General features: G+C 32.8%; 1 protein-coding gene across 1 annotated transcript; it reads right to left on the reverse strand.

Moving 5' to 3' along the window:
* Positions 1-563: 563 nt before the first annotated feature.
* LOC126888193 (V-type proton ATPase subunit e 2-like) lies at positions 564-23,955 on the reverse strand. Its single transcript, XM_050656247.1, has 4 exons — positions 23,660-23,955; positions 23,557-23,604; positions 18,810-18,897; positions 564-820 (listed from the first exon to the last, which is right to left on the reverse strand). Exons 1-4 carry the CDS (start codon positions 23,755-23,757, stop codon positions 794-796), a joined length of 261 nt encoding a protein of 86 aa, XP_050512204.1. The 5' UTR covers positions 23,758-23,955; the 3' UTR covers positions 564-793.
* Between the last annotated feature and the right edge of the window lie 3,172 nt (positions 23,956-27,127).

Here is a 27,127-nt window from a genome sequence, read left to right on the forward strand (position 1 = left end):
TTATATTGGAGCTAATTTTTTGCTAATAAACGACAAATCTGACGTTCATGAACTGTAACCGAATATTTACAACAGGTAAATCTTCGGACTTTGGATTGGCCATTGCATAGTCCAGATCTTAACCGGATCGAACATTTGTGGGACATAATTGGCAGAAGACTACGACAGCGTTTGCCACCTCCTAGAACCTGAATGAATAAAAAAATAAAATGTTAAGAAAGACTAAGGCTACAATTGAGTTTTAATTTAAATATTTTCTATATGCTAAATTGCTAGAATATTCCACAGGGTGTTTCGAACTTTAAGAAAAAACACAGTATGATTGTTACACCCGGTATAAAATGACATTTACCTGTCTAGCAACATTATTATTACATCGATTTTCTTAAATAATAAGGCTATAACATATGTACTAAAAAAATCACTCAAATCGGACAACAGGTTTAGGAAATTCGGGACATCTAACGTGTACAATTCAGCGAGTGAGTCGATTATTTTGCTCTCAAGTGTAGTTTATTGTACTGGAACTTTTTGTCTATCTTAAAAAATTACAAAACACAAAGAACTGACAAATTAATTTAATTCAACAATATTTTTTTTACAATTAATGGTTGGTTTTGATGATAGTATATAAACAATAATCAATATTATACACATCACTTTAAAACATACTACATACAGATATTGGATGATCACAAAAAGGAAATTAATAATAAATATAATACAATGCAATAGCTGTGCAATTTGAAATTTCTACACACTATCCAGATGGAATGGTCACTCACACCTTCATTCAAGCTGACGATGGTAATGCATATTTCTGAAATTTAAAAAAATGCAATTTATTTAGTAACTGAAAATAAGAATAGAACATATTATAGTACACTGATGGCCAAAAAAATGCAACATTTTGTATCAGGTTATTTATTTGGTTCAAAAGTATTTCTTTGTAAGTATACAGGGTGTTTGGTAGGTCGATGGAAATTTTTTAAGCGATAATAGGGGACGCCATTTGCAACATTTTTTGCTAATAATGTATCGCTCAAACTGTTAAGGTTTCCGAAATAAAGTTAATTTGTCAATATTCGAAAATAAGGCTGCTCGTCTATTTTATTTTTAAAAATAATTATCTAAGCGAGATACTTCCCTGGCATACAAAATGCCTTACGTATTACTTGCTCAGATTGCAAAAACCCCTCGTTGTTAATGCAACTCCAAACACAATTCGGATGTCAAAACAGTAAAACGCACCTTTGTGTATAAATGCCCATGTTTATAAACCAAAATAAACCACTTCATAGCAGGTAGATTGTTTTTTGTTTGTTATGCGTTCGGAGAATGACGATAGCTGATGGAAATTGTATGCGAAGAGTCAGTGTTGTAGGATTGCATTTTTATTCCATTCGTAAAACAGAGAGGTAGTACGCCTAGATAATTTTTAAACGTGAAATAGGCGGTTGTCGAATATTGACAAATTTAACTTTATTTCGGAAACCTTAACAGTTTGAGCGATACATTATTAGCAAAAAATGTTGCAAATGGCGTCCCCTATTATCCCTTAAAAAATTTCCATCGACCTACCAAACACCCTGTATACCGGGTGGTGAAACATCAAACGGGCCATAGGAAAATCAATGGAAAATTCTAAATTGTAGAGTTCCTGCTTCCCTAATTATTGTACATCAAAAGTCATGAAAAATTATTTGTAGAGAACTGAAATCCCTATTAAAAACAAATGTTACATTTGTTCTACGAATTAAACATATTCCAAAATTTTGCAAAAATATAATACATTTCCCAGAATAATATTAGTATTAGTCCAATCGCGAGAGATTTAACCTCTAAAAATTATACGAACAAGTTGAATTTTGCTGAGAATATCAATTTTCGAACCCCCAAAAAGATGCAAAAGTTTTCCACTCCTACCCCCGGGCTTCCCCTAAAATCACCCCATAAAAATCATAAAAAATTCAAAAAATCGCGCAATTTTCATTTATTTAATAGCTGCATAGAAATTGACTTCATTTGCAACAAAATACAAAAATTGGATACGAAAGCTGTCCTCTTCACCATTAAGAGGATCGGTACGTTTTTTCGGCTGCAATGCTATTCAAATGGGGATTCATTTTTTTCGAATCCTGAGAAAACTTAAAAAAACCTTACTTCGACTTAGACTAACCTCAAAGTTGACCACATGTGTTTGTTATGCTTGTGATTTAATTTCCCTAATGTAACTAAAATAAGTGATTAAAAATAACTATTTTCATACTAAAAAGTGAAGATTGATAAAGTTCTTTGGATCAAAGTTGTTAGTTTGACATATATTATCATTGGGACTTCATTTTTTTGAATCAAAATTTTTGAGGTTATTTTATGAAAATGAAATCTTGTAATAAATGTGCAAAACCAATCAATGACGAGCAAATGGAGAAAGCTCCTAGATGTGATAGCTGCCGTGCGGTTTTCCACTTGGAGGAGAAATGCTCAGGACTTTGTGCAAGTGAGCAAAGAGCCATTGTTGTTCAAAAACGGATAATTTTGTTCTTCTGCGAAGACTGTGTGCTTTCCTTCAAAAAAATACCTGTTTTAACTAACAAGTTCATTCAACTAGAGGAGCAAATCAAGTCCTTAAAGGAGGAGCTAGACGCAATTAAGCAACAGCAGTGTGTTGGTGGTACAACTAATGTGGAAACATTATTGCATGAGGTTGAGGATCGTGCTAATAATTTGATGGTGTATGGCATCCCTGAATCACCAAGTAATAATATTCAAGAAAGAATAAATGCTGATAACAGTGCACTTACTCCTATCTTCAACAATATTGGTCTTGTTCAGAACGATGTGGTGAAGATATTACGTGTGGGGCAGACATCTGATGGCAAAAACAGTCCAATAAAAGTTATAACCAAAAACCGCCATATAGTCAAAAACGCAATTAATAACCGCAATCGCATTGAGGATGGCATAAAAATAGGCTATGATAGAACGAAACTTCAACAGGAACAGTTTAAAACTGTTTTGGCAGAGTTGCGTGCTCGTGAACAGAAGGGAGAATCTGACTTAACTATTAAATTTATAAATGGACTTCCGACAGTTGCTAAAAAACCTTCAAAAAACCAAACGCAATAAACCCCATGTCTATATATTATCAGAATCTTGGAGGAATACGTACTCGTCTAGATGAACTTCGAACCTCCATCTCTCAATGCAACTACGATGTCATCATTCTAGTAGAAACTTGGCTAAATCAAGATTATTTGGATAATGAATTGTTAAACTCTGGCTACCACGTTTTCAGATTGGATCGTAACTTAAGAACTAGTACTAAGCAGCGTGGAGGAGGAGTTTTAATTTTGTTACGAAACCATTTTAAAGCTAAACAAATCAAATCTGACATTGATAATGTTGAGCATCTGTTTGTTCAAGTGGATTGTGAAAGTGCATCAGTTGTCTTGGGTGGAGTATACATTCCTCCGAACTCATCAGAAGATATCTACCTTGGTCAATGCTCAGCAGTTGAAACTATTAGAAACAACAGGCCAGACATACCGGTATATTTATTTGGCGACTACAATTTACCACTGGCTTCTTGGGCTCACTCAAATGAAGAGGGCTTGCTCGTTGACTGCCCACAAAACTATCCAGCAAAGCTGATATGTGAATGCTTCTCTTACCTAAACCTGAGGCAATCAAATATCATACCAAATCAACGTGGAGTATTTTTGGATCTCATTTTCCACAGTATTGAAGATTTTCAGAAACTGTAATGTCTATGAAGCAGTTGACATTTTGCTTCCCAATAATTTTCATCATGTGGCAATTACTTGTGATCTTAGTTTTAGTGGTAATGTTAAACAATTAGATTATAATACTACATATTTTGACTATCGTAATGCAAATTTTGTGGGTCTAAATAATTATTTTTCTTCTGTTGACTGGAATATTGTTTTTGATGATGCAAATATTAATATCTCAGTAAATAATTTCTATGAAGTAGTCTCTGAGGCAACATCACTTTTTGTTCCGAGAAAAATATATAAACCTTCAAAATTTCCTCGTTGGTTTTCTCCAGATTTAAAAAAATTTGGTATTTAAAAAAAAACTGCTCATACTAGATTCAAACACACTCAGTCTGCTGCTGATTATACCTTATTTTCAGATCTTAGAACACAATGCAAAACATTAACAAATCAATCCTATAGATCTTATATCTCCAACATTGAGGAATCTATTCACTTAGATTCAAAACAATTTTGGAATCATGTTAACTCATTGAATAAAAGCCATGGAATTCCAAGTGTTATGCATTTTAATGACTTGTCAGCAGAATCAAGTGAGGAAATAGCAAACTTGTTTGCGAGCCATTTCTCCAGTGTCTATCGCTCAGACAAAGTTAATTTAAGTAACTACGATTTTAAATTAAAAAATTCAGTCGACATTCCGTTTATTCAATTTTCACTTTCTGAAGTCTTTTGAGTCTATAAATGGTCTTAAGGATAAACTTAGTTATGGCCCTGATAACATTCCAACATATTTTTTAAAAAGATGTGTGTACAGTTTATCTAAACCTTTACATGTATTATTTAATTTATCTTTGAGACTACATACCTTCTCTAGTAAGTGGCGTGACAGTTATATAACTTCGGTATTTAAAAACGGTGACAGAGACAATATAAAAAATTATAGGCCTGTTGTTATGTTATCTGCCATCCCCAAACTTTTTGAATTAATTTTAAACAAATATCTTACTTGGCACTGTAGAAATCTCTTGATTAATGAGCAACATGGATTTAGGCAGGGCAAATCTACGTCTACGAATCTTGTCTTATATCATGATTACATTGTCAGGGCTTTCGAAGATGGGTACCAAGTGGACTCTATTTATACTGATTTCTCGAAGGCCTTTGACACAGTGATCCATTCTTTACTCATCTTTAAATTAAGATGTATTGGTTTTCCTGAATGGTTTCTTTCATGGTTGAGTAGTTATCTTGATGAAAGAGTTCAGTTTGTTTTTATAAAGGGTTCACTTTCGATTCCTATCTTGGTCAGTTCAGGGGTCCCACAAGGCTCACATGTGGGTCCTCTTCTCTTTAACTTGTTTATTAATGATATTTCTGAGGTAATAAAAGTTTGTCAGTTTTTTCTATTTGCCGAAGACCTTAAGCTATATTTCAAAGTTTCAAATCTGTCTGATTGTCTAAGGATCCAGGAAGACTTGACTTCTCTATACAATTGGTCTCTTTCCAATTGTCTCCAGTTAAATAAAGATAAGTGTTTTGTTATTATATCCTTTAGCAAATCTAAAAATAATGTTGTGTTTGACTATCACATTAATACAAGCGTTCTATCAAGAGTGACTGAAATAAAAGATTTGGGGGTGTTATTTGACAGTTCCTTGTCATTTATCCCACACATTAACAATTTATCAAATAAAGCATACCGTAATCTAGGTTTTATCACAAGAAACTCTCGAGATCTTTCTGTACCTACATATAGAATTTTATATCTTACTTTCGTCCGTAGCATCCTGTCTTATGCTTCTATAGTATGGTCACCATACTATTTTAACCATATTTACACCCTTGAAAAAATTCAAAATAAGTTTCTCCGGATTTGTGCTTATAGATTAAATTTAAAGAACATGTCTTCGGTAGAATTAAGGTCAAGGCTAAATATCAGTTCCTTAGAAGACTATAGAACTAAATGTGATTTAATTTTTCTCTATAAACTACTTGATCATACCACTGAGTGTTCTGATTTATTAAGTCTTATCAACTTTAGATGTAGCACTAGAATTCTTAGAGACATGCCCGTATTTTCTATAAAACACTATCACACCAACTATGGCAAATTCTCTCCAATTAACAGGATTCAGACACTGGGAAATGACTTTAGTCAATCTTATGATCTGGTGGATACAAGATTTGTAAGATTTAAGCACTGCCTGACTGAGTATGTAAGGAATCGAAGATAAGTGACCTTTACCTTGGAGTCTTCATTTCATTTGATTTTAAATGTCAGAGATTTTCATTTTAATAATATTTTCAGGAAGTTTAATTTACTTAAATTATAATCATTTGTTTAACAATATTTATTAATTATTTAATACTTAGTTTAGTATTTGTGTTATGGTTAGGATACTTTATTTTTGTTATTTGTAAAAATGGGGACATCCCGTAATAAATAAATAAATAAATAAAGTATTTTTAAAAAATTTAAACGCAGAATGAAAGATTGCGTTATTAGCGAGGGCCGAAAGTCCCTGAGAACTTCTATAATGTTTATTTTAATAAGTTACAGGGGTGAAAAACTTAAGAGAAAATTTAGTGTTATTTTTAATTTCAAATATCTCATTCAAAATAAACTTTTTATTTATTCTAAGGAACTTTCGGCCCTCGGTAATAATGTAGTCTTTCATTCTGCGTTTAGATTTTTCAAAAATATTTATTGGTTTTTTTCAGGATTCGAAAAAAATGAACACAATGTCCGTGGTAATTTTCCAAATCTATCTTTGTCATACAACGCACTCAGTCGAATAGAATATTGTCAGTCAGACACTGACAATCAGTGACAATTTTAAATAATTATTTGACATGAATCGGGAATATTTTGAGTTGTTGATTAAATAATATTGATATATAGTGTATTTGATAAATAATTGATATTTATAAAAAGTTATGTATTGTGTATTATTTATGGAAGATAGAAGCAGAGAATACATCAAGATATATTCTGTGATCCAAGTATTTTGTTGTTAAAGATGTTTAAAATTGTAAGCGTTCCATTTATTAAAAAATTTTCCGTTAAAAGTTATTCCGTATATTAAAAAATCACTTTCAACACTTTTCCTCTTTTCTCGATTGAGTATTAGTTTTTGTTGTAGGTACATATAAATTATTACAATCACTGAATATATAGCTAGTGAAAAAATTATCACATTTATTAACTGAATTAATAATTTGCAATTATACAAAAAATAACAGTTATCCAAGAACATTCAAAAGCCATCTCTTTAAGCTAGTTATGACATTGTCAAGTAGAATGACATTCTAGTAATATGTACATATCCATACCAGTGTGAATTTTACTACACGTAATTTGCCATATAAAGACAGAAAAGGTAGGGATAGCCGTAAAATATTTGCGAATTATGTACCCATGGCCTTAAAACTCATTTTGATTTTTGTCGATAGGACACTCCAATCAAAAGATATCGAATTTTTACCGTCGAGACAATACACATTTACGCACTCGAAATCAATTTTTTAAATAAAATGTATATCAACTCGACGGTAAAAATTCGATATCTTTTGGTCAGAGTGTCCTATCGACAAAAATCGAAATGCATTTTAAAGGTAAAAAGGACAGCTTTCGTATGCAATTTTTGTCTTTTGTTGCCAAATGGAGCCAGTTTCTTTACAGCTGTTAAATAAATAGAAATTGACCGATTTTTGCCATTTTTACAAATTCTTATGGGGGTTTTGCGGGGAATCCCGGGGATAGAAGTGGCACAATTTTTTGCATCTTTTTGGGGTTCCAAAATTGATATTTTCAGTAACATTCAACTTGGTTTAACAGTAACATTCAACATGGCTAGGCTTACGTCCAGGTTTGACCGGGACGGTCCCGGTTTAAGATCCCTGTCCCGGCAGGTTTGCATTAGCGTCCCGGTCAAACTTGAACAACACCGGCACCCTGGCCATTGATCAAGAACCATCTAAAGTGCTCGAAACACAAGGGCAGCGCAAGTGCCATTGCAAGCTCATCTACCATAACATCATTTTTCAAAAATGCCGAACCCGCAGAAATTGAACTTTCCATTACTGCTAAAGAAGCTACTTTTGCATTGCATACAGCAATGCACGATATAAGTTTAAAACATCTGATTGCGCCTCAAAATTAATATCGAAGCTGTTTGAGTTCAATTTAGGGTCTGCGCGTACCAAGTGCGAAGCTATCATCACGGGAGTGATCGCACCGATATATTAAGAGATGAACTACACTACTACACAACGAGCTAAAAGGATGCAATTTTTTGAGCATTTCAGCAGATACATCAAACAGACATGATGTTAAATTGTCCCCGATAGTTGTTATGTAGGTACTTTGTACAACTTATTTTATCGCCAACCGTCACTAAAGTCATTCATTATTGTACTCATTTGACGCCATTTGCGGCAGTAAAGTAACACTTTATTCTACTGAAAGAAAAATTTTACTTTACCTGCCGCGATTAATCAAATTAACCGAGATTGAATGTAAGTGGTCGATGGCAGTAATCGATTATTTATTTGAGTAAACTTAAAATTTATTTACTTTAATTATTGAAAATATTGCACACAATTTACGTTATTTTTAATTAAATTTATGCCAAAAAGTGAAATTCTGTAGTATTTTGCAATTATATTCATATAAAATTAATCAAAATTTTACCGATTTAGTAATTATTCAATATTGATAACTATCTATCGATTAAAAATCGAAAGCGGCATGCAGAAGTCACCTTTCATCACTGTCATATTTAAAAAATTTAAATTGAAAATTGTATTTATTGTAATAAAAGTGTTAAAACGAATATCAAATTATAGTACAGTAGTGCTGCTTTGGAAATGGAAGAAATTACATGAACGCCACCTGAAGTACGCAAGAAATCGTTAGAGGCAGTTTCAGAGCTTCTCCCAGCAAAATCCATCGAAAAATACAATAGGCAATATGACATATTTGAAGCATGGCGTGAAAAAAATTGTATTACAAATTATAGTGAAAGTGTTTTACTAGCATATTTCTCTGAATTGCCTAAAGAATATTCTCCATCGACTATGTGGTCCTATTATTCATTGTTAAAGGCAACTTTGACCACAAATAAAGACATAGATATAAGCAATTATAAAAAACTTACAGCTTTTTTGAAACAAAAAGGAAGGAATTACATTCCCAAAAAATCAAAAACCCTGCCGCAAGAAGAAGTGCTAAATTTCTTATTAAATGCACCTGATAACCATTATTTTTAATGATGAAGGTAATTCAACAAAAATAAAATTACTATTACATATTATATTGTACGTAAAGTTCTTTTTCATATCCTTGAATCTACCATGATTTATGTATAATGTCTTTTCATTTGATGTCAATTATTTTATTTACATTTTTTACTTGCCTATTTGTTCTTTTTTATACCTAATATCGGCCGTGTCTAGCAAGTGGTTGCGTAGGCTAGCGGTATGTGTATCTAGTTACGGACGTGTCAGTACTTGGTTCGAATCCCCCGTAAGGAAAACTTTTTTGTTTAATATTAATGGTTATTGACATACTTAGACTATTATAAGGACTAAGTACACACACTCTTTTTTCATTAGAAGGATATAATTAAGTAAGTGTTAAGTAAGTGTTAATGTTTTTTATGATTGGCGATAAAATTTTGTATGCACCACGTCAGTAAAGATTCGTCTGTTATTCGCCTTGCTCGCTACGCTCGCTCGGCTCATAATATCAGACTCGTTCGATAAAGAGTCACCTTACTGACTTGGTACATAATAGTTATTTATGTACCAAGTCAGTAAAGTCACTCTTTATCGAACGAGTCTGATTTTATGAGAAGAGCAAGCGTAGCGAGCGAGGCGAGTAACAGACGAGTTCGATAAGGAGTCTTTACTGACGTGGTGCATACAAAATTTTATCACCAACATATACCCCACCAACTGGGGTTATAAACGACAACAATGGAAAATACATATTAAAAATAAAAAGAGATTATGATATTAAGTAAATAGACATAATGTACTAACAAAAAGTATACCTGAAAAATTTGTGATACAATTAAATGTCTTTTATGACTATTTCCGTTAAAAACTGTATTATGATATTGTTTATTGTATTGTCTCTAAGAAGCTCAGATATGTCCCTGGGAAGGTTGAGTTTACTTCTCGTTTGCTGGTATATTTGACAATCGGTTAAGATATGTTTTATTGATGTAAATAATATTTGCCAACATAATTTGATATTGGTTTTAACACTTACTTGCAATTTACAATTTAAGAACTTTTCAAATTTTAGACGTCTTAATAAATAATCACATGACAGTGATGACAGATAACTTGCAAGATGGCCGCTTTCGATATTTAATCGATAATTATCAATATTGAATAATTACTAAATAGGTAAAGTTTTAATTTATTTTATATGAATATAATTACAAAATACTACAGAATTTCACTTTTCGACATAAATTTAATTGATAATATAGCAAATTGCGTTCAATATTTTTAATAATTAAAGTAAATAAATTAAAGTCCACTCAAATACTCGCTATTCGATTACTGGCATCGACCATTTACATTCAATCTCGGTTAATTTGATTAATCGCGGCAAATAAAGTAAAATTCTTCTTTCAGTACAATAAAGTGCTACTTTACTGCCGCAAATGAGGGCAAATGAGTACAATAATGAATGACTTCAGTGACGGTTGGCGATAAATAACTATTATCTGAGAGAGCATCTGTAAAGTGATTTTCGATCAGTCGCCGGAGAAACGTCTGAAATGTAATTTTCTTGCTCAGGTAACCTGCTCTCTCGCATTTCGACAGTTCTTCACAACAGAAATTGGAGAACTTTACTTTTGGTTTGTCCTCAGACAGTTAAATGTATTCAACAAAACCATTGAGTATATGGAGAAGACTAACTCAACTGCGACAGATGCAGATATGGACTTGACAAATTTAAAAACTAATCTTCAAAACAGGAAGCGAAACAAATTTCTTCCACAAGCAGCTAAACAACTCTTGTATGTGTGTTTTATGAGCGCTTTAGAATTATAGGGGAGTGCATATAGATTTTCACTTCGGAAAAAATGAAACAAGATAGAACTTTTTGTAATTTCATTAAGAAATGTTTAATAAACAACATATCAAACAGTTCTACTCGAGAAGTGGGTGCTTCATTTTTTATTAAACAAAATTTTACAAAAAAAAAAACCTTATATAAAGAATTTTCTAAAATTAAATCTGTATCTTCTATAATTTTTTATTTATGACGCTAAAGTTACCCTTCTCACAAACATTGGCGCACTGTAAACTAGCGTACGGCGAAGTGCATGGTTGAGTTATTTTAATGTAATTCGTTAACTAACGGATCAAATGAAATTTTACAAATTGTACATGAAAGAAGAATAATTAAGCTATATTATGGTTATAATAAAAAGATATAAAATGTATGGGCATAAGTACGGTGGGGGCGGAAAGTGAGCCTTACATAAATTTTGTTTAAAAATGATTTAAAAATGTGTAACTAATACAATTTTTCTTATAAAACCCTCAATTTTGCAAAACTTGCCTTTCAAGAATCTTACTAAATGATGTTTCATTCAAAAAAAATCTCAAAAATTTAATTCAAATGATATGACGTCTCAAAAAATGTAATTTTTGAAATCTTCGTAGTTTTATAGAATTACCACCACTTTAAGACGGTATTACTCAAGTTTGAACAGATCTATTACAGTTTTATAAATGCTTTTTTAAAGATTAGGATGTAATCTTTAAAATGCACTAAATTATTTTACTTCAGAAATGAAATAGACTATTTATATTTGAGAAAATTAAGAAAGATAACAAAAATGTAATACAAAAACCGAAAATTACCAGCTAAAAAAATGTTTATACAAAGTGATCAAAACTTTTTTTTGTAAAACTTACCTAAAATACATTTAATAATAAGTTTAACAATAATAAATGTTCAGCAAAAAAATTTTTTGCTCTTATACAGTATGTCTGCGTAACTTGGAACCTATTGATAACTTTTTGAAGATATTCTTCTTTAGCGGCGAATCGATTGAGGGTAAAATTGTACATTTACCGCGCGCCTGCGCACACTGACAGTATGTAGTTCTGACAGTATGTAGTTCATTGCTAATCTTTCAAGATAGGTATGTATGTATCTGTAACCGTGCAAATAAGTCATTAAAAGAATATATTAGTGGTTTTAGGAAATGTATTATTTATTATAATTGTTGTGTTGTGTAATTATATCCGAAACTTACATATTTATTTCTAGTGCCTCGATGGAGTAGTTAGAAATGCGTTAGCACTGAGATTGGAAGGTTGCGGGTTCAATTCCCCGGCGATTCATATATTTTTTTATTTTTGGTTGTTTTAATAAAAATTTTTTGAAAGTGGTAGATAAGAAAGTTAGTTTGATTTTTAAATAAAATACAAATAACCTTTTAAGTATATTTACTTCGTTTAAATTACCTATTATATAATAGAAGAATATCTTCTTACGTGCGTACATAGTACACACACATTCTTTTTTTATTATCAGTTTTACGAAAAAAAGTTATTCTATATAAAATATTCTGCATCGTATATAATCTAAGATGCAATCATCAAATATCAAATTTAATTAATTTTATACGAGGTATGTCAAAAAATATGAATTTCACTCAAGAGTAAAGTACCGTTACATTTCACAATATCGAAAATTGTTATAAAGAAAAGTTGTTTGGATTTAAAAAATTTGTTTTAGTCTTCAATTACATCCTTCTAATTAAAATATTGTTAATAATAAAGGCACTTAACTCTTAAGAAAATTCATATTTTTTACATACCTCGTATACAATTTAAAAAGTTTGATATCTGATGGTTGTATCTTAGATTTTAGACCAATGGGATTTTATGAAGAATAATTTTTTTTTCGTAAAAGTGATAATAAAATAGTTATCATAATCGTAATAAAATGATGATGAGTATCCGTAATTTGAGAAAAAATTGATTTTTTTTTTTTTCGATTACAATGATGTAATTGTATATTTAAACGTAGTTTTTAATTTCAAACAACTTTTCATAATAGCATTTTTTGATATTCTGGAATATAAAGGTACTTTACTCTTTAACGAAATTCATATTTTTGACATAACTCGTATAAAATTGATAAAATTTGATATCTGATGGTCGAGTTTTAGATTTTTGACTATTCAGATCATTTTATGAAGAATAACTTTTTTTCGTAAAATTGATAATAAAAAAGTTTTCTATGTGGTTCCTAGCTACGCAGACATACTGTATAAGAGCTTTTGTATAAGAATTTTCAAATTGCAATGCCATATTCGGATTCAGCATAATCAAAAACAAAATAGAAACATATTTGATCAAAGTAAAATGATGAATTTAACTATGTTTAAAATTATTTATACAAAACAATTGTTATTGTTATTGTTTTAACATGTATATAAACTAACAAAAAAAGTTTTAGAAAAATATAAGCTTGTTTGAATTTTTCCGAAACAATCTTTTTTTTCTGCATCTTTTCGTTCTAATTGCACTCCCCTATTAACTGGAGTGAAATCGAAAAAGCAGCAGAAAATATAAATAAAATACAAAAACCTCAATCGAAAACCCAAATATTAGTGAGCTATTTGATGAGGTGTTATTGGCAAAACGATTCTTCCAAAATTCTAATGAAGCTAGTTCTATCTATCTAATCAGCCCTAAACATCCATCCTTGGATATAGGCCTCCTCTTCCTTCTTCCATGCCTCTCTATCTTGGGCAATTTGCATCCATTTTGACCCAGTGTGTTTCTTCAGGTCATCTGACCATCGCATCTGTGGCCTTCCCCTTTTTCGTTTGTGGTTCCATGGTCTCCAATGTATTACCATCTTAGTCCATCTTTCATCCTTCTGCCGTAGGGTGTGTCCGGCGAACTTCCATTTAAGCTTTGCTACTTGGGTAGAGACGTCTTTCACTTTTGTTTTGTTACGGATCTATTCGTTTCTTTTCCTGTCTGATAATTTAATGTTCAGCATTTGTCTTTCCATGGCTCTTTCTGTCTTTGCTATTTTTTCCATATTCTCTTTTGTAAACGTCCATGTCTGAGAGCCATATATTAAAACAGGGAGTATACATTGATTGAAGACTTTTGTTTTTAGGTATTGCGGGTATTTTCTGTTCTTTAGAATATAAGACAGTTTTCCGAATGATGCCCAGGCCAACCTTATTCTTCTCTTTATTTCTTCGGTCTGATTTTCTTTATTTAATCTAGTGATTTGTCCTAGATATATATATTCTTTTACTTGTTCTATTCTTGTTTGTGCCACTGTAATTACTAGTTCTTCTTGTTGATTGGTCATGGTTTTTGTTTTACTGTAATTCATCTTCAGTCCTATCTTTGTCGATTCTCTATCTAGTTCTTCCATCATTTTTTGTAATTCTTCACTTCTTTCTGCTATTAATACAATACCATCAGCATATCGTAAGTGATTCAGATATTGCCCGTTTATGTTTATACCCAAACCATCCCAGTGCAGTTGTTTGAACACATCTTCTAGCGCTTGGTTGAATAGCTTGGGCGAGATGGTATCTCCTTGTCTTACTCCTCGGTTTATTTTAATAGGCTCCGTTTGTTTCATTAGCTTGATAGTTGTTGTTGCCTTATCATATATATTTGTAATTAAGTCGGTATATCTGTAGTCTATTCTGCTGTTTTGTAGGGAATTCTTTACTGCCCAGTGTTCCACACTATCAAATGCTTTTTCGAAGTCAATAAATGCCATGTATAGCGGGATATGATATTCGTTAGCTTTTTCGATTAATATCTGCTATTTATGAAGCTAGTTACTCCGAGAAATAGGTCCAGGTATTCACCTATTTTCACAAGCAGCCTATTGGGGTGCCAAATTAAAAAAAGTGGAGTTTGCTATGTTTGCTACCCGGTACTTCAGTACTAGCGGAAAAAATGCATTTCACGGATGAAAAAAATGTGATCTGACGATCGGGAGAGGATGGAAGAATCCATTGTGGATGCCTTGCTTACATGTAAATTCAACTTGAACATGTCATGCAGTGAATTTAATGACAAAATTAAGCACGACAAAAATATTCTGCAAAAGTGCACTCCAGTGAAAAATATTAAGCAAGCGTGAGCGAATATTAAAACTGGGAAAAATTTTAGTGTTGTTTGTATTAATAGTGCTGTCTCTTTTTCTTTTCAATAAAAAATATATTCTCATATATTAATATGTTTTCAGTTCTTAATAATTGTGCCTGCATTTCTTCTTCTTCTTTCTCGAAACTCCTTATGCTCCTTAGGGGCGTCGGAGGTTTTATTCATCTTCTATCCATCTCTTCCATTTCTTGCGGTCCTTTGCTAACTCTTTCATTTGTTGATGTGTTTTTCCTTTTTCCTGTCCAATTTCTATAATCTGATCGATCCATCTCTTCCTTGGCCTCCCTTTCCTTCTTTTTCCATATCTTTTCGATTCCATCACCTGCTTTGGTAGTCTTTCCTGGTCCATTCTGTTAATGTGTCCATACCATTTTAATTTTCTTTTTTGTATCTTGGTTATTATCGATTCCTGTTTCAGTCTTTGTCTAATATCTTCATTTCTTATTCTGTCCAATTTCGTTTTTCCTGCTATTTTTCTTAGCTGCTTCATCTCCGCTGCGTTTATTGTACTGTCTATTTTTGCATTGTTTACCCATGTCTCACTTGCATATATTAAAGTTGGCACAGAGATTGCGTTGTATACCTTCAGTTTTATTTCTTTATCTATTTCTTCCTTTCCAAATATTGTTTTATTTAGTGCATAGTAGATCTGATTTGCTTTTTTCGCTCTGTATGAGATTTCTTGATCTATCTTTCCATCCTATGATATTATTACTCCAAGGTATTCAAACGTCGAAACTGTTTCTATTATTTCGTTTTTGCACCTAAATATCGTTTGGTTTATTTCTTCCCTTTTCTTTTGGGTTACTATCATGGTCTTAGTTTTCTTTACATTTACCTCCATTTTCAAATTTTCTATTTCCTCCACCCATATATTGATTAGATTTTGCATTTTCTCTTTATTGTCTGCTATTATTACCAAGTCATCTGCATATAGTAATCCCTCCATTCTCACTGGTACTAAATTCCTGTACCCTATTATTGACTGTAATTGCCTTGACCTTCTTTTGGCGCTCTTCATTACTCTATCCATTACTAATATAAACAAAACTGGGCTGAGACTGTCCCCCTGTTTTATTCCTCTCCTTAGGTTTATTTTTGGCGATCTGTTTCCATTTATTTGTACTTTAGCAAGTACGTTTCTATACATACTTTTTACCACGCTTACTATCTTTTGCGGGATTTGCAGATCTTCCATTACTGACCATATTACTTCTCTATTTATAGAATCAAAAGCAGCTTTAATATCTATAAACGTAATATATAAGTCTTCTCCTATTTCGTTATTCCTTTCAATTATATTTCTCAGTATGTATATATTATCTGTTGTTCCTCTTTCCTTCCTAAATGCCGCTTGTTCTTCTTCTAGTTTTCCTTCCAGTTCTTTCCTGAGCTTCCTTTCTATTATCCCGGTGTAGACTTTATATGCCACTGATGATAAGCATATAGCCCTATAGTTATCACATTCCGCTTCATCTCCTTTCTTGTGTATTGGTATCAATAAATTTTCTTCTCAGTCTTCCGGTATCTTTTCTGTTCTCCATGCTTCCCTCATTATTTCCAGCAGCCAAAGCTTGCCTCGTTCTCCCACGTACTTCATCATCTCCGTATCTATGTCATCGGCACCTCCCGCTTTTCCAATCTTTATTCTTGCCAATCCTTCTTCAATATCTTTGATATGAATTTCGTCTACTCGATTGTCTCTATCCACTTCTCTTGCCTGCTGTCCTCTCTCCTCATCTTGTTGGTTGCTTGCCTCGAATTTTTCTTTATAGTGCTTATTCCATATGGTTAGTATGTCTTGTATGTTTGTTTTCAATTCATTTCGCTCATTTCTAATTCCTCTTATTTGTTTCCTTTTTGTTCCTTTCATGCTTCTTATTTTATTCCAAAACTGTTTATTGTTATTCCCAAAACCTTCGTTCAATTCTTCACCGAATTCCTTCCAGCTCTTCTTCTTCGCATCTTTTACTAGTTCTTTCACTATATTTCTCTGTCTTCTGTATTCGTCTCTGTCTTGCTCTTCATTTGTGTTTATGTATCGCTTCCACATTTCTTTCTTCCTTTTTACAGCTTGTTTTATCTCCTTATTCCACCATCCAGTTCTTTTATTATTCTTACTATTCTTTCTTATTCCACATACTTGTTTCGCAGTGTTCCATAACGTGTCTCTCAATTTTTTCCATCTCTCTTCCATATTCCATATTTCCTCATTGTTTTCATACTGTTCCAGTATTTTATCTGTCTCTCTTTGGTACAACTTCCTCATTTCCATATTTTTCATCTTATATATTGCTATTCTTGTATATTGAGGACTCTCTATTATTTCCATTAGTTTCATGTTTATCTCTGCTGTCACTAGTCTATGTTGGGTACCGAGTTCGGTTTCGCTCTCTGTTTTTATATTCTGTCTCGTTAGTTCTGCGTCTCGAGGATATACTATGTAGTCAATTATGCTTCTCGCATTTCTTTCTTCTGCTACGTATGTATATTTTTCGTTTCTCGGTTGATACCAGAAAGAATTACCTATTAACAAGTCATTTATTTCAATGCAGTGACTGCATTTCAAATATGAAAAACACAAATTAAACGAAAAGGAAAACGAAAATGAGCATCTTGCTCTTCTGCGTCTCGGTTTGGCTCTTCGTAATTATGGTAAGCCTACCTATGGCCCATTTGACGATTCACCACCCGGTATATGTGATCAAGTTTTTACCTCACTATCTTTGCTTTTATCTTAATTTTTTTTCTTTTGCTTTTTCGAACAAAAAAGATGTTTATTTCTGTATATTTAACTTTAGTTTATTTGTAATTTTTAGTCATTTTGGATTGTTTTTGATTTACCCAAAAAGTTAAAATGCCAGAAGTTTGCGGTCGTCGGAAATTTCGTCATTTAAGTGACTTCGAAAAGGACGCATTGTAGACATGAAAGAGGCCGGTTTTGGTTTACAGGAAATTCACGAGGAATAGGGAACTTGCATATGTTTTTAAATGTTAAAATAATATTAAAAAATATTAGGTAACGTGATCTGAAAACGCATGCATGCAAAAAAAAACAAATATTTTTAACTCATACGCTTATTAGGCGGCTTTGAAAATGCTATAAAATTCAAATTTCTTCAGAGACGCTTACACGGGTCTGACGTCACGACCCAGGCTCTACCTGACATCGACAACAAAACCGCTAGGATATTTCGAAAATATGATTTACAAATTCATTCACATTCACTTAAAACTCCTAGATAAAAGTCGATTATATAAAATAAAAATTCAAAAAAAAAAGGTTGTTTTGGGGATTATATTAATTCCATTTTCATCGTATTTAATTGGAAATTCTAAGGTATTATTTGTGTTCTTGTATAGCTCATAATCAGTTTATTTAGTTTCAAACTGAAATTGATCACGTGTCAAGACAAATAATTAAGTATTATTAATAAGCATGTTTAAATTGTTTATAAAAATAGGTTTTAGTTACTCTTACTTTTATTACTAAAAGTTTTGTTTATTTTTAAGTTTTCTTCTTTCTTCTTTGTTATGAATCTAAAATATTAAAAAATTATAGGTTTTAGTTTTGTTTGTTACAAAATATTACGACCAGAAATATAATCGGAACATTTAATTATTATAAGGGACGAACGTTTTGGATTTAAAAAAACACCTCCACTAGTTTCATTTCTGTTTATCTCACAACTTAATATGTTTTCGATATTTTGCGTTATTTTGCCGGTTATTAGCGTGCCCATCACTGTATAGAAGAACGAGTGCAAATATCAAAGCATAAGTAAGACAAGAGTATTAAAAAAAGTTACAGGAAACAAGTTAAAAAAATAAAAATAATAAAGTTCCATTGGCATTTATTAAAAAAATACTTACCCATTGTTTTGCCATAATCAGCACGATGTTTTGTTCTAGTTTAGGACCGATCAGAGGATTCATTTGAGCTACGTAACAACACAGCCAGCTAAAAAACAAGTTGATTAGATAAAGATGTAGCAAAGTTTTAACAGCATAAAACACTAATAATAATTGAAGGGTCACGCGGAAAACGCTTTTAGTCCAAAAAAAATCGAAATTCAGTTTTTATGGTATTAACATAGTTACCCGACCAGTACCGTCCCTTTAAACCACAAAAAATACTAAAAAAACGCTCTCAGTCCGATGTAATAGAGGAGGAAAGATACATCATAATGGTCTAAGAGCTAGCAACGTTTTCGAGAAAGTATTTTAAGACAGCTGATTCTTTAATATATTGTTTCCTATGCTTCCTCGAACACTGTACCGGCCATCTGGCTGCTGATACAGGTTGCGTTCATTACAACGAAGATATCTGGGAATATGGAAAATATCTAATATGTCATGGTAATTCAAGAGGTGGACAAGGTGGGATGGGCTTCATAATAAGTGAAAGATACAAGCATGCGGTAAAAAGCTTTACTAACATAAATGAAAGGATAGCTATTCTGAAAATGAAAGGTAAGTTTTTTGATATTAATTTCATTAATGTGCACGCACCTACAGAGGACAAAGAAGCAGAAGAAAAAGAAAATTTTTATGCCAGATTAGACCAAGAAGTGTCAAATATAAACAATGATAGCGTTAAAATAATTTTAGGAGATTTAAACACAAAAATAGGAAGAGAGGAATTATACCAGGGAACAATAGATGCACATAGCCTGCACGAAATAAGTAATGACAACGGGCAAAGAATCACTGATTTTGCAACAGACAAAAAAATGGTGATAAGCAGTACAAAATTTCCACATAAAAATATCCACAAAGAAACATGGGTTTCTCCCGATATGAAAACAAGAAACCAGATCGACCACTTCTTAATAGAAGTAAGACATGCTTCAGACATTTCAGATGTGAGAAGTCATAGAGGGGCAAACAGCAGCTCCGATCACCACCTTGTGCTAATTAAATATAAACAAAAAATTACCGCCAAAGAAACAGAGAAAGGTGAAAAAAAGATCAAATACGCTTCAGATATATTGGCCTCTAATGAGGAAAAGAGAGCAAGATATGAAACGAAAATAGAAAACATAATTGAACAATATAATCAAGTAAATGAAAATCAGGTCAGAAATATCGAAGATAAATGGAGGGTCTTAAAAGAAGCAGTGATAACAGCTGCAAAAGAAGTAGTGGGGGAAAGCAAAGAACCTAGCCAAAAAAGATGGTATGACAAAGACTGTCAGAGACTAATGGAACAAAAAAACCAAGCTAGGCTTAAAATGCTGAATAACAGTACGGAAGAAACCAAAGAGGAATATACTACAAGAAGACGACAATTAAAAAAACATCTAAGATTTAAAAAGAGGAAACACAATAAAGATAAGATTGAAAGGCTAGAAGAACATGAACAAAAACATGAAATAAAACTATTTTATAAGGAAATAAATCTTGAAAAAAAAAAAGGTTTCCAACCAAGAACAAAATTATGCAAAGACAAAAATGGGGACTTAATAACAGACGAAAAAGGAGTGTTAAAACGGTGGAGAGAACATTTTATTGAACTGTTGAATAAACAAAATCAACGTTACGAAATAGAAGAGCTAAGATTAGTAGGAGAGGCTGAAGTAGACCAATATGCTCCAACAGAAGCAGAAATAAAAAAGGTAATAAAAAAAATGAAAAATAACAAGGCCCCAGGATGCGATACAATAACTGTAGAAATGTTAAAATATGGAGGACATAGAATACAGAGTGAAATATCAAAGTTAATACTAGAAATGTGGACCACAGAAATAATGCCGGAGCAATGGCAAATTGCAGTGATATGCCCTATACATAAAAAGGGAGATAAGTTAGATTGCAATAATCACTGGGGAATATCACTACTAAACGTTGGATATAAAATATTTAGCAAAATATTGGAAGGAAGACTAAATAATATAATGGAACAAACAACAGGGGATTACCAAGGAGGTTTCAGGAAAGGTAGGTCAACTATAGACCAAATAATATTTACAGTAAGACAAACGCTGGAAAAATTCTACGAGCGGAATACCGAACTACATCATCTATTTGTAGATTTCAAACAAGCGTATGACTCAATAATTAGAAAGGAATTATATAGCGCAATGCAAGAGTTAAATGTACCAAAAAAACTAATCAGATTAGTAAAACTATGCCTAACCAACACCAAAGCAAAAGTAAGGATCCAAAATCAACTGTCCGATGAATTTAACATTAATGAAGGTCTAACACAAGGGGATGCACTGTCAACAACACTTTTTAACCTTGCGTTGGAACAAGTAATCAGGAAAACTCCTATAGATAGGGATGGTACAATATTTACAAAGCTCAATCAGGTAATTGCCTACGCAGATGATATAGACATAATCAGCTGGACATTAAACGACCTAGAAAAAACTTATACATATTTTAAAGAAGCCGCACAGACTATGAGTCTAGAAGTTAATGTCTCAAAGTCAAAGTACATGATAACAACTCGGGAAAAGGTACAAACTAAAGGCAACATATCTCTGAGCGGGCAAATATTTGAAAGAGTGGACCATTTCAAATATTTAGGATCAACAATAACAGAAGGAAATAAAAACAGTGATGAGGAAACAGCAAGAATTTCGCTTGGAAACAAATGCTTATACAGCCTACAAAATATCATAAAGTCAAAATCAGTATCTATTAATTCAAAAGTAAAAATATACACAACAGTAATGAGACCTGTAGTAATGTATGCATCAGAAACATGGACCTTGACTAGTGAACAAGAGGAACAACTTCTTAGACGGGAAAGAAAAATCTTAAGGAAAATATATGGACCTATACAGGAGAATGGAGAAGCGTATAAGAATGAACCACGAAATAAATAGAGTGTTTAACAGACCGACTATAATAAAAGAAATACGAAGTAAACGACTGAGTTGGTTAGGACACATAGAAAGGATGCATGATAAGAGAAATACAAAAAAAGTACTTAGAAAAGAATTAAATGGGAAGAGACCGAGAGGTAGGCCTAGAAAGAGATGGATTGATGGTATTAACCAGGATCTGAAAGACCTAGGAATACGAGAATGGGAAAAACAAGCAAAGGAAAGAAAAACCTGGGCAGCTATAGTCAAACAAGAAAAACACACATAAGGCCGAAAAGACCTCCTCAAAAAAAAAAAGAAACAAGAAAGTAATATTTTAGATAAATATCGTTTAGAACTTTTGAGGAGTTATGCATGTAGCTGGCCTCCACACCATGTAAAACTTTAGAGCCTAGAAACCCCAACGGGCGACCATGGCCCTCCATGGGCTGTCAGCGGTCACTGATGATGATGATATATTCCTGGACTTTTTCTATCTCACTGCCATTTATAGTTATATGTCTGGGGTCATCTGTGTTTGTCATTATTTTTGTTTTTCCCATGTTCATTTTTAGGCCAACTTATTGGGAGCTGCCTGCGAGTTCCTCCATCATAATTTGCAGTTCCTCAAATGAGCTCGCTATAATCACAATGTCGTCAGTGAATCTGAGGTGGTTAGCTTCTTGCCATTAACGTTAATGCTATAGGTTGACCAATTTGTCGTTTTGAAGACGTCTTCTAGGGCTAGGTTGAAAAGCTTTGGCGATATTACGTCTCCTTGTCTCACGCCTCTCTTAATGGGGATGAGATTTGTATTTTCATCTAGTTGGACTATCATAGTTGCATTTTTATATATATTATTATGTATTAGTTGTCTATATCTCGAATCTATTCTACAATTATTAATACTCTATAACAAACTCCCTCTATAATAAATACGGATATTACGAGGTTTCGCTTATAAAGAGGTACATTAGGTGTCCTATGAAATTCTTGGTTATAACAAGGAAAAATGAAACCAAAGAATATGTTTTTTACCTGTTTTTAGGGCAGTAATGGCTATAAATAAACACCCCAACTGCCTGTACATATAAATTCCCAACATCTGTGTTATTATCCAGACAAGTGCTGTAATGTGCTTCGCCGCCTGCTATAAACTTCTTCCTGTGTATCAACCGATATTGAATATTGTACAAAATTTACAATTTACGATGGCGACATCTCATTGTTCACCATCGACCCCTAATAAACTACGCAAGAGGCATCAAAACATTTCAATATTATTGCTGTCTGATATAATTGAAGGAGTTATAATTGTTATAGAAGGAGTCTACTGTAGCTTGTTCTATGGCCCACATCTCTATACTATCAAACGCCTTTTCATAGTCTACGAAGGCAAGAAATACGTTTAGTTGGTATTCATTTGCCTTCTCTATCAATGTTCTCATTGTCAGCAGAAGGTCTGGTGTACTATATCCTTTGCGGAAGCCAGCCTGTTCCACCAGTTGGTAAGTGTCCATTTTGTAGGTCAACCGGTTGTTAATAATTCTCATAAACAGTTTGTATACTTGACTGAGCAACAATATAGGTCTAAAATTCTGTAGGTCACATTTGTCCCCTTTTTTATGTAAGAGTATTACTAGACTTTCGTTCCAGTCTTTGGGGATCTTGCTATTATGGAAACAATTATTAAATAGCTCTGTTAGTGTAGGGATTAAATGGGAGTCACAAAGAATAATAAGGGCCATGAGAAATATCATTTAAAAAGCTGATTTTATATAAAAGGACTAGATACAAATACTTACAACAACCAGCACGACACACCTGTTATCATAAGAATAACTTGGATAATTCTAAAACAAAAATAAAAAGAATTAAACTTGGTCAAACAGAAACTATATTCCTTACCCTCTATTGGGTCCTTTAGGTACAAAAATGGGTAGAACAGCTCCAACTCCTCCCCATAATACAGTGAAAACTATGAAAGGAATTACAGATGCACCCATTTTTAGTTTATAAATGAGTTTTTGAAGGGTGTAAGTGTAAAATAATTCACGTGAATAGATTTTCACTTTACAAGTAGAGTAAACTAAAATCTGTCAAAATCATATGACTTCAGAAATTCAGTGCATACAATCTAACCACTCCTTGAATGAAGTGTAACTAGTGCGCAGTTGGTAACATTTAAACTCATTCAGAGACATAAAACTTATTCTGTGGCTTAAAAGCCAAAAACAATTTTTTTGATAAGCAAAATGTCGAAGGGATGTTGGAGATTTAAAAATTTACCATAATTTACCCTATAAAATTATGCACCCTATATGAATAGTCCAAATTTGTTGATGATGAATTGCATTACCACTGAGATACGCCAAATGTAGGCAATTTACAGTTCATTATTCTACTGTTATTAGTAATACCAGAGTTTTAATAATTTCCTAAAGGCCCCCGCATACTGCAGACTGTTTATCGGCCGATAGTTTAGTCGTTTAGTCGGGTTGGGCTGTTAGTGCGTATACCGAGCCAACTAAACGGTCGGTTTGGTGAATAGGGCGCACACTAAGTAGCAACAGCCGACCGCTATTCTCAAACGATTTAGTACTAATAAGTTCGTATTTGACTGTTGAACTGAGTAGTCGCACAATGCAAAAATTATCCAGAAATGTTACTATCGCTCTCATACAACGGAGTAGGAAAACCAAGAAGTGATTCCGAGAGTATTGAGTGCATCCAATTCACAGTGGAAGAAATAAGAAAACGGTAAAAAATAACAGCAGATGTGATCCAGAAGATTGCCATGTTAAAATGGAACTGGGCAGGACACATAGGAAGAATCGAAGACAACCGTTTAACGAAGCGAATTCTTGAATGGCGCACAAGGACAAGCAAAAGAAGTAGAGGCAGACCTCAAATAAGATGGACTGATGGAATCAAGTAAATGGCTGGTCACGATTGGATGCGCGTGAAATAAATGGAAAAATGGATTCACCTAACGGAGGCTTCCTTCTGGCGATGGATGGAGTAGCGGTTGATGATGCTGAATTCTCAGTGACAGATATAGTGGAAAATTCGATACAATGTACCTATTCTAAATTACTTGATAATCCAAAAATTTTTTTGCTTTTTATCGGATGATCATAGCCAGTTTTGTCATGGCAAAATTAGCAGTGCCGGAACGCACTTTTCTTAACTTTTTAAGTAAAATATTACATGTTTTTAATATAAGTTACGTCTGCATATTTCAAAATGTGTATGCATTTGCTTGTACTGTATCGAAATATAGAGAGCGTTTTCTATAATCCGTGTTTTATTTACAAAACCTAAATTCTCTATTTATTTTTTTTCTTTTCTTAACCAGTGCCGAAACGGCGTTCCGGCACCATGACACCACTGATCATAGCCAGCTTCAATGAACTAGTCATGCTAATTGGACCATGCAGGCTTCTACAATTAACGATTTTGAATTAGACGATGCCATTTTTTTTCGAAAAATATTCAAAAAATATTCACACGGCGCGAGTATTGGACACCAAAACTAGAGAATTGAGCTATCGGCCGATAAGCAATCGTCGTGTGTGCGCAAGCCCTAGTTAGCTAACACTGATTAAACCGTCGGCCGACAAATTAGTTTGAAGGCAATTGGGAAGCCCATCAAACTTTTTTATCGGCCGATACTGAATCGGTGTAATGTGCGCATATGCATACCTCTCTGTACTGATTAAGAAGCCGACCAAACTACCGGCCGATAAAAAGTCTGCGGGGCTCTAAAGTAACTTTACATCTAGGCCACAGCATAATAAACTAGACGTTTTCTATGCTGTGTCTAGGCCATGTAAGTCCTTCTTTCATGGGATATCCCTTGCCTAGCTGATTTGCTTACATCACAATTACTTGTGCAATTTTCAGATACTATTTTCACTGTTGCCAAAATGGAATAAATATAGCAGATTCTATGTAGATTGGCGACACAGTCTGGAAGCAAAAAACATATGTTTCAAAAGCTGCAGAGAACTTTTCTGTTAAGTTAGCTCCAAAATTTATTCCATGTATTGTAAATAAAGTTTTATTTTCATCGGTATATAATCTTAACAGTAAACAGTAGCGATCAACAGGTAGCAACAAAATATAACTTCGGGAGACAGAGCCTATTCTACTTCAAATCGGGCCCGAGGCACTACATAATTTTCCGGTTCCTAAATATAATTTAATAATAATATTAAAAATCTGGATCCGCATATGGCTAAATCTGGAGTTTAAAAATAAATATATTAATTATTTAATAGAAATAGCTGCACCAGAATTTTAAATTTTTTTATTTATTTATTTATTTATTTATTAACGGGATACCACCCAATTTAATATATACACAAAATATTATAATTATCTAGTGATACAATAAATATAAAGATATAGTAAATTAAATATGTATGACAAAAATTGGCGATGTGGCTATATAGAAAAAACAAATATTAAAATAATACAAAGTAAATAACAAATATAAATCACATAAGATTACAAAATTTTTTTAAACACTGTCTACAAACATTTTCCGAAGCCCACAGCAACAAATCCAGGTCTATTCTATTTCCATTTAGAATGATTCTACTCAGCGGAGAATGCCTACCAAAGTTGCAGCGATGAAATTTAATTGCAAAATTTTGGGATGTTCTAGTAACTCTAGAGGGAACATTAAAGTCAATTAGAGACAGTAAATCATTGCAATTAATTTTTGAATTCAGTATTTTATGAAGAAACAAAACATCAGCATACATCCGTCTGGAAGATAGCCTAGGAAGGTTTAATTTATTTCTAATTTCTGAGTAGGAATGGTCACTTAAAGGTTTGTGTAATTTAAAACTTAAGTACCTAATGAATTTATTTTGGACTTTTTCAAGCTTGGCTATATGGACTTCATAAGTGGGTGACCAAACAACTGAGCAATACTCAAGAACAGATCTAACTAGGGAAATGTAAATCAGTCTGATGGAACTAATGTTATGCAAACATCTAGAAGTTCTAATAATGAAGTCTAACATTTTAAATGCCTGGTTATTCACATAATCAAAATGAGCGCAAAAATTTAGTTTGGAATCTAATTGAACACCTAGATCTCTTACAGTTGATACAGCCTTCAGTGGTTCTTCAGCTAATTTGTAATTATAAAAGAGGTTGTTAATTCTTCTACAGAAACTAATAAAGTGACATTTTCCAACATTAATGCTCATTTGGTTCCAATTGCACCATGCCATAATTTTGTTAATATCATCTTGAAGTTTTTCACAATCTGAGACGGATTCGATAATTCTATAGATTTTTAAATCATCAGCAAATACCTAGCAGAAATTTAGAGTTAATTTGAGATTTAATGTCATTAAC

This window comes from Diabrotica virgifera, chromosome 7, assembly GCF_917563875.1.
Source record: "Diabrotica virgifera virgifera chromosome 7, PGI_DIABVI_V3a".
NCBI classification, from domain to species: Eukaryota; Metazoa; Arthropoda; class Insecta; order Coleoptera; family Chrysomelidae; genus Diabrotica; species Diabrotica virgifera.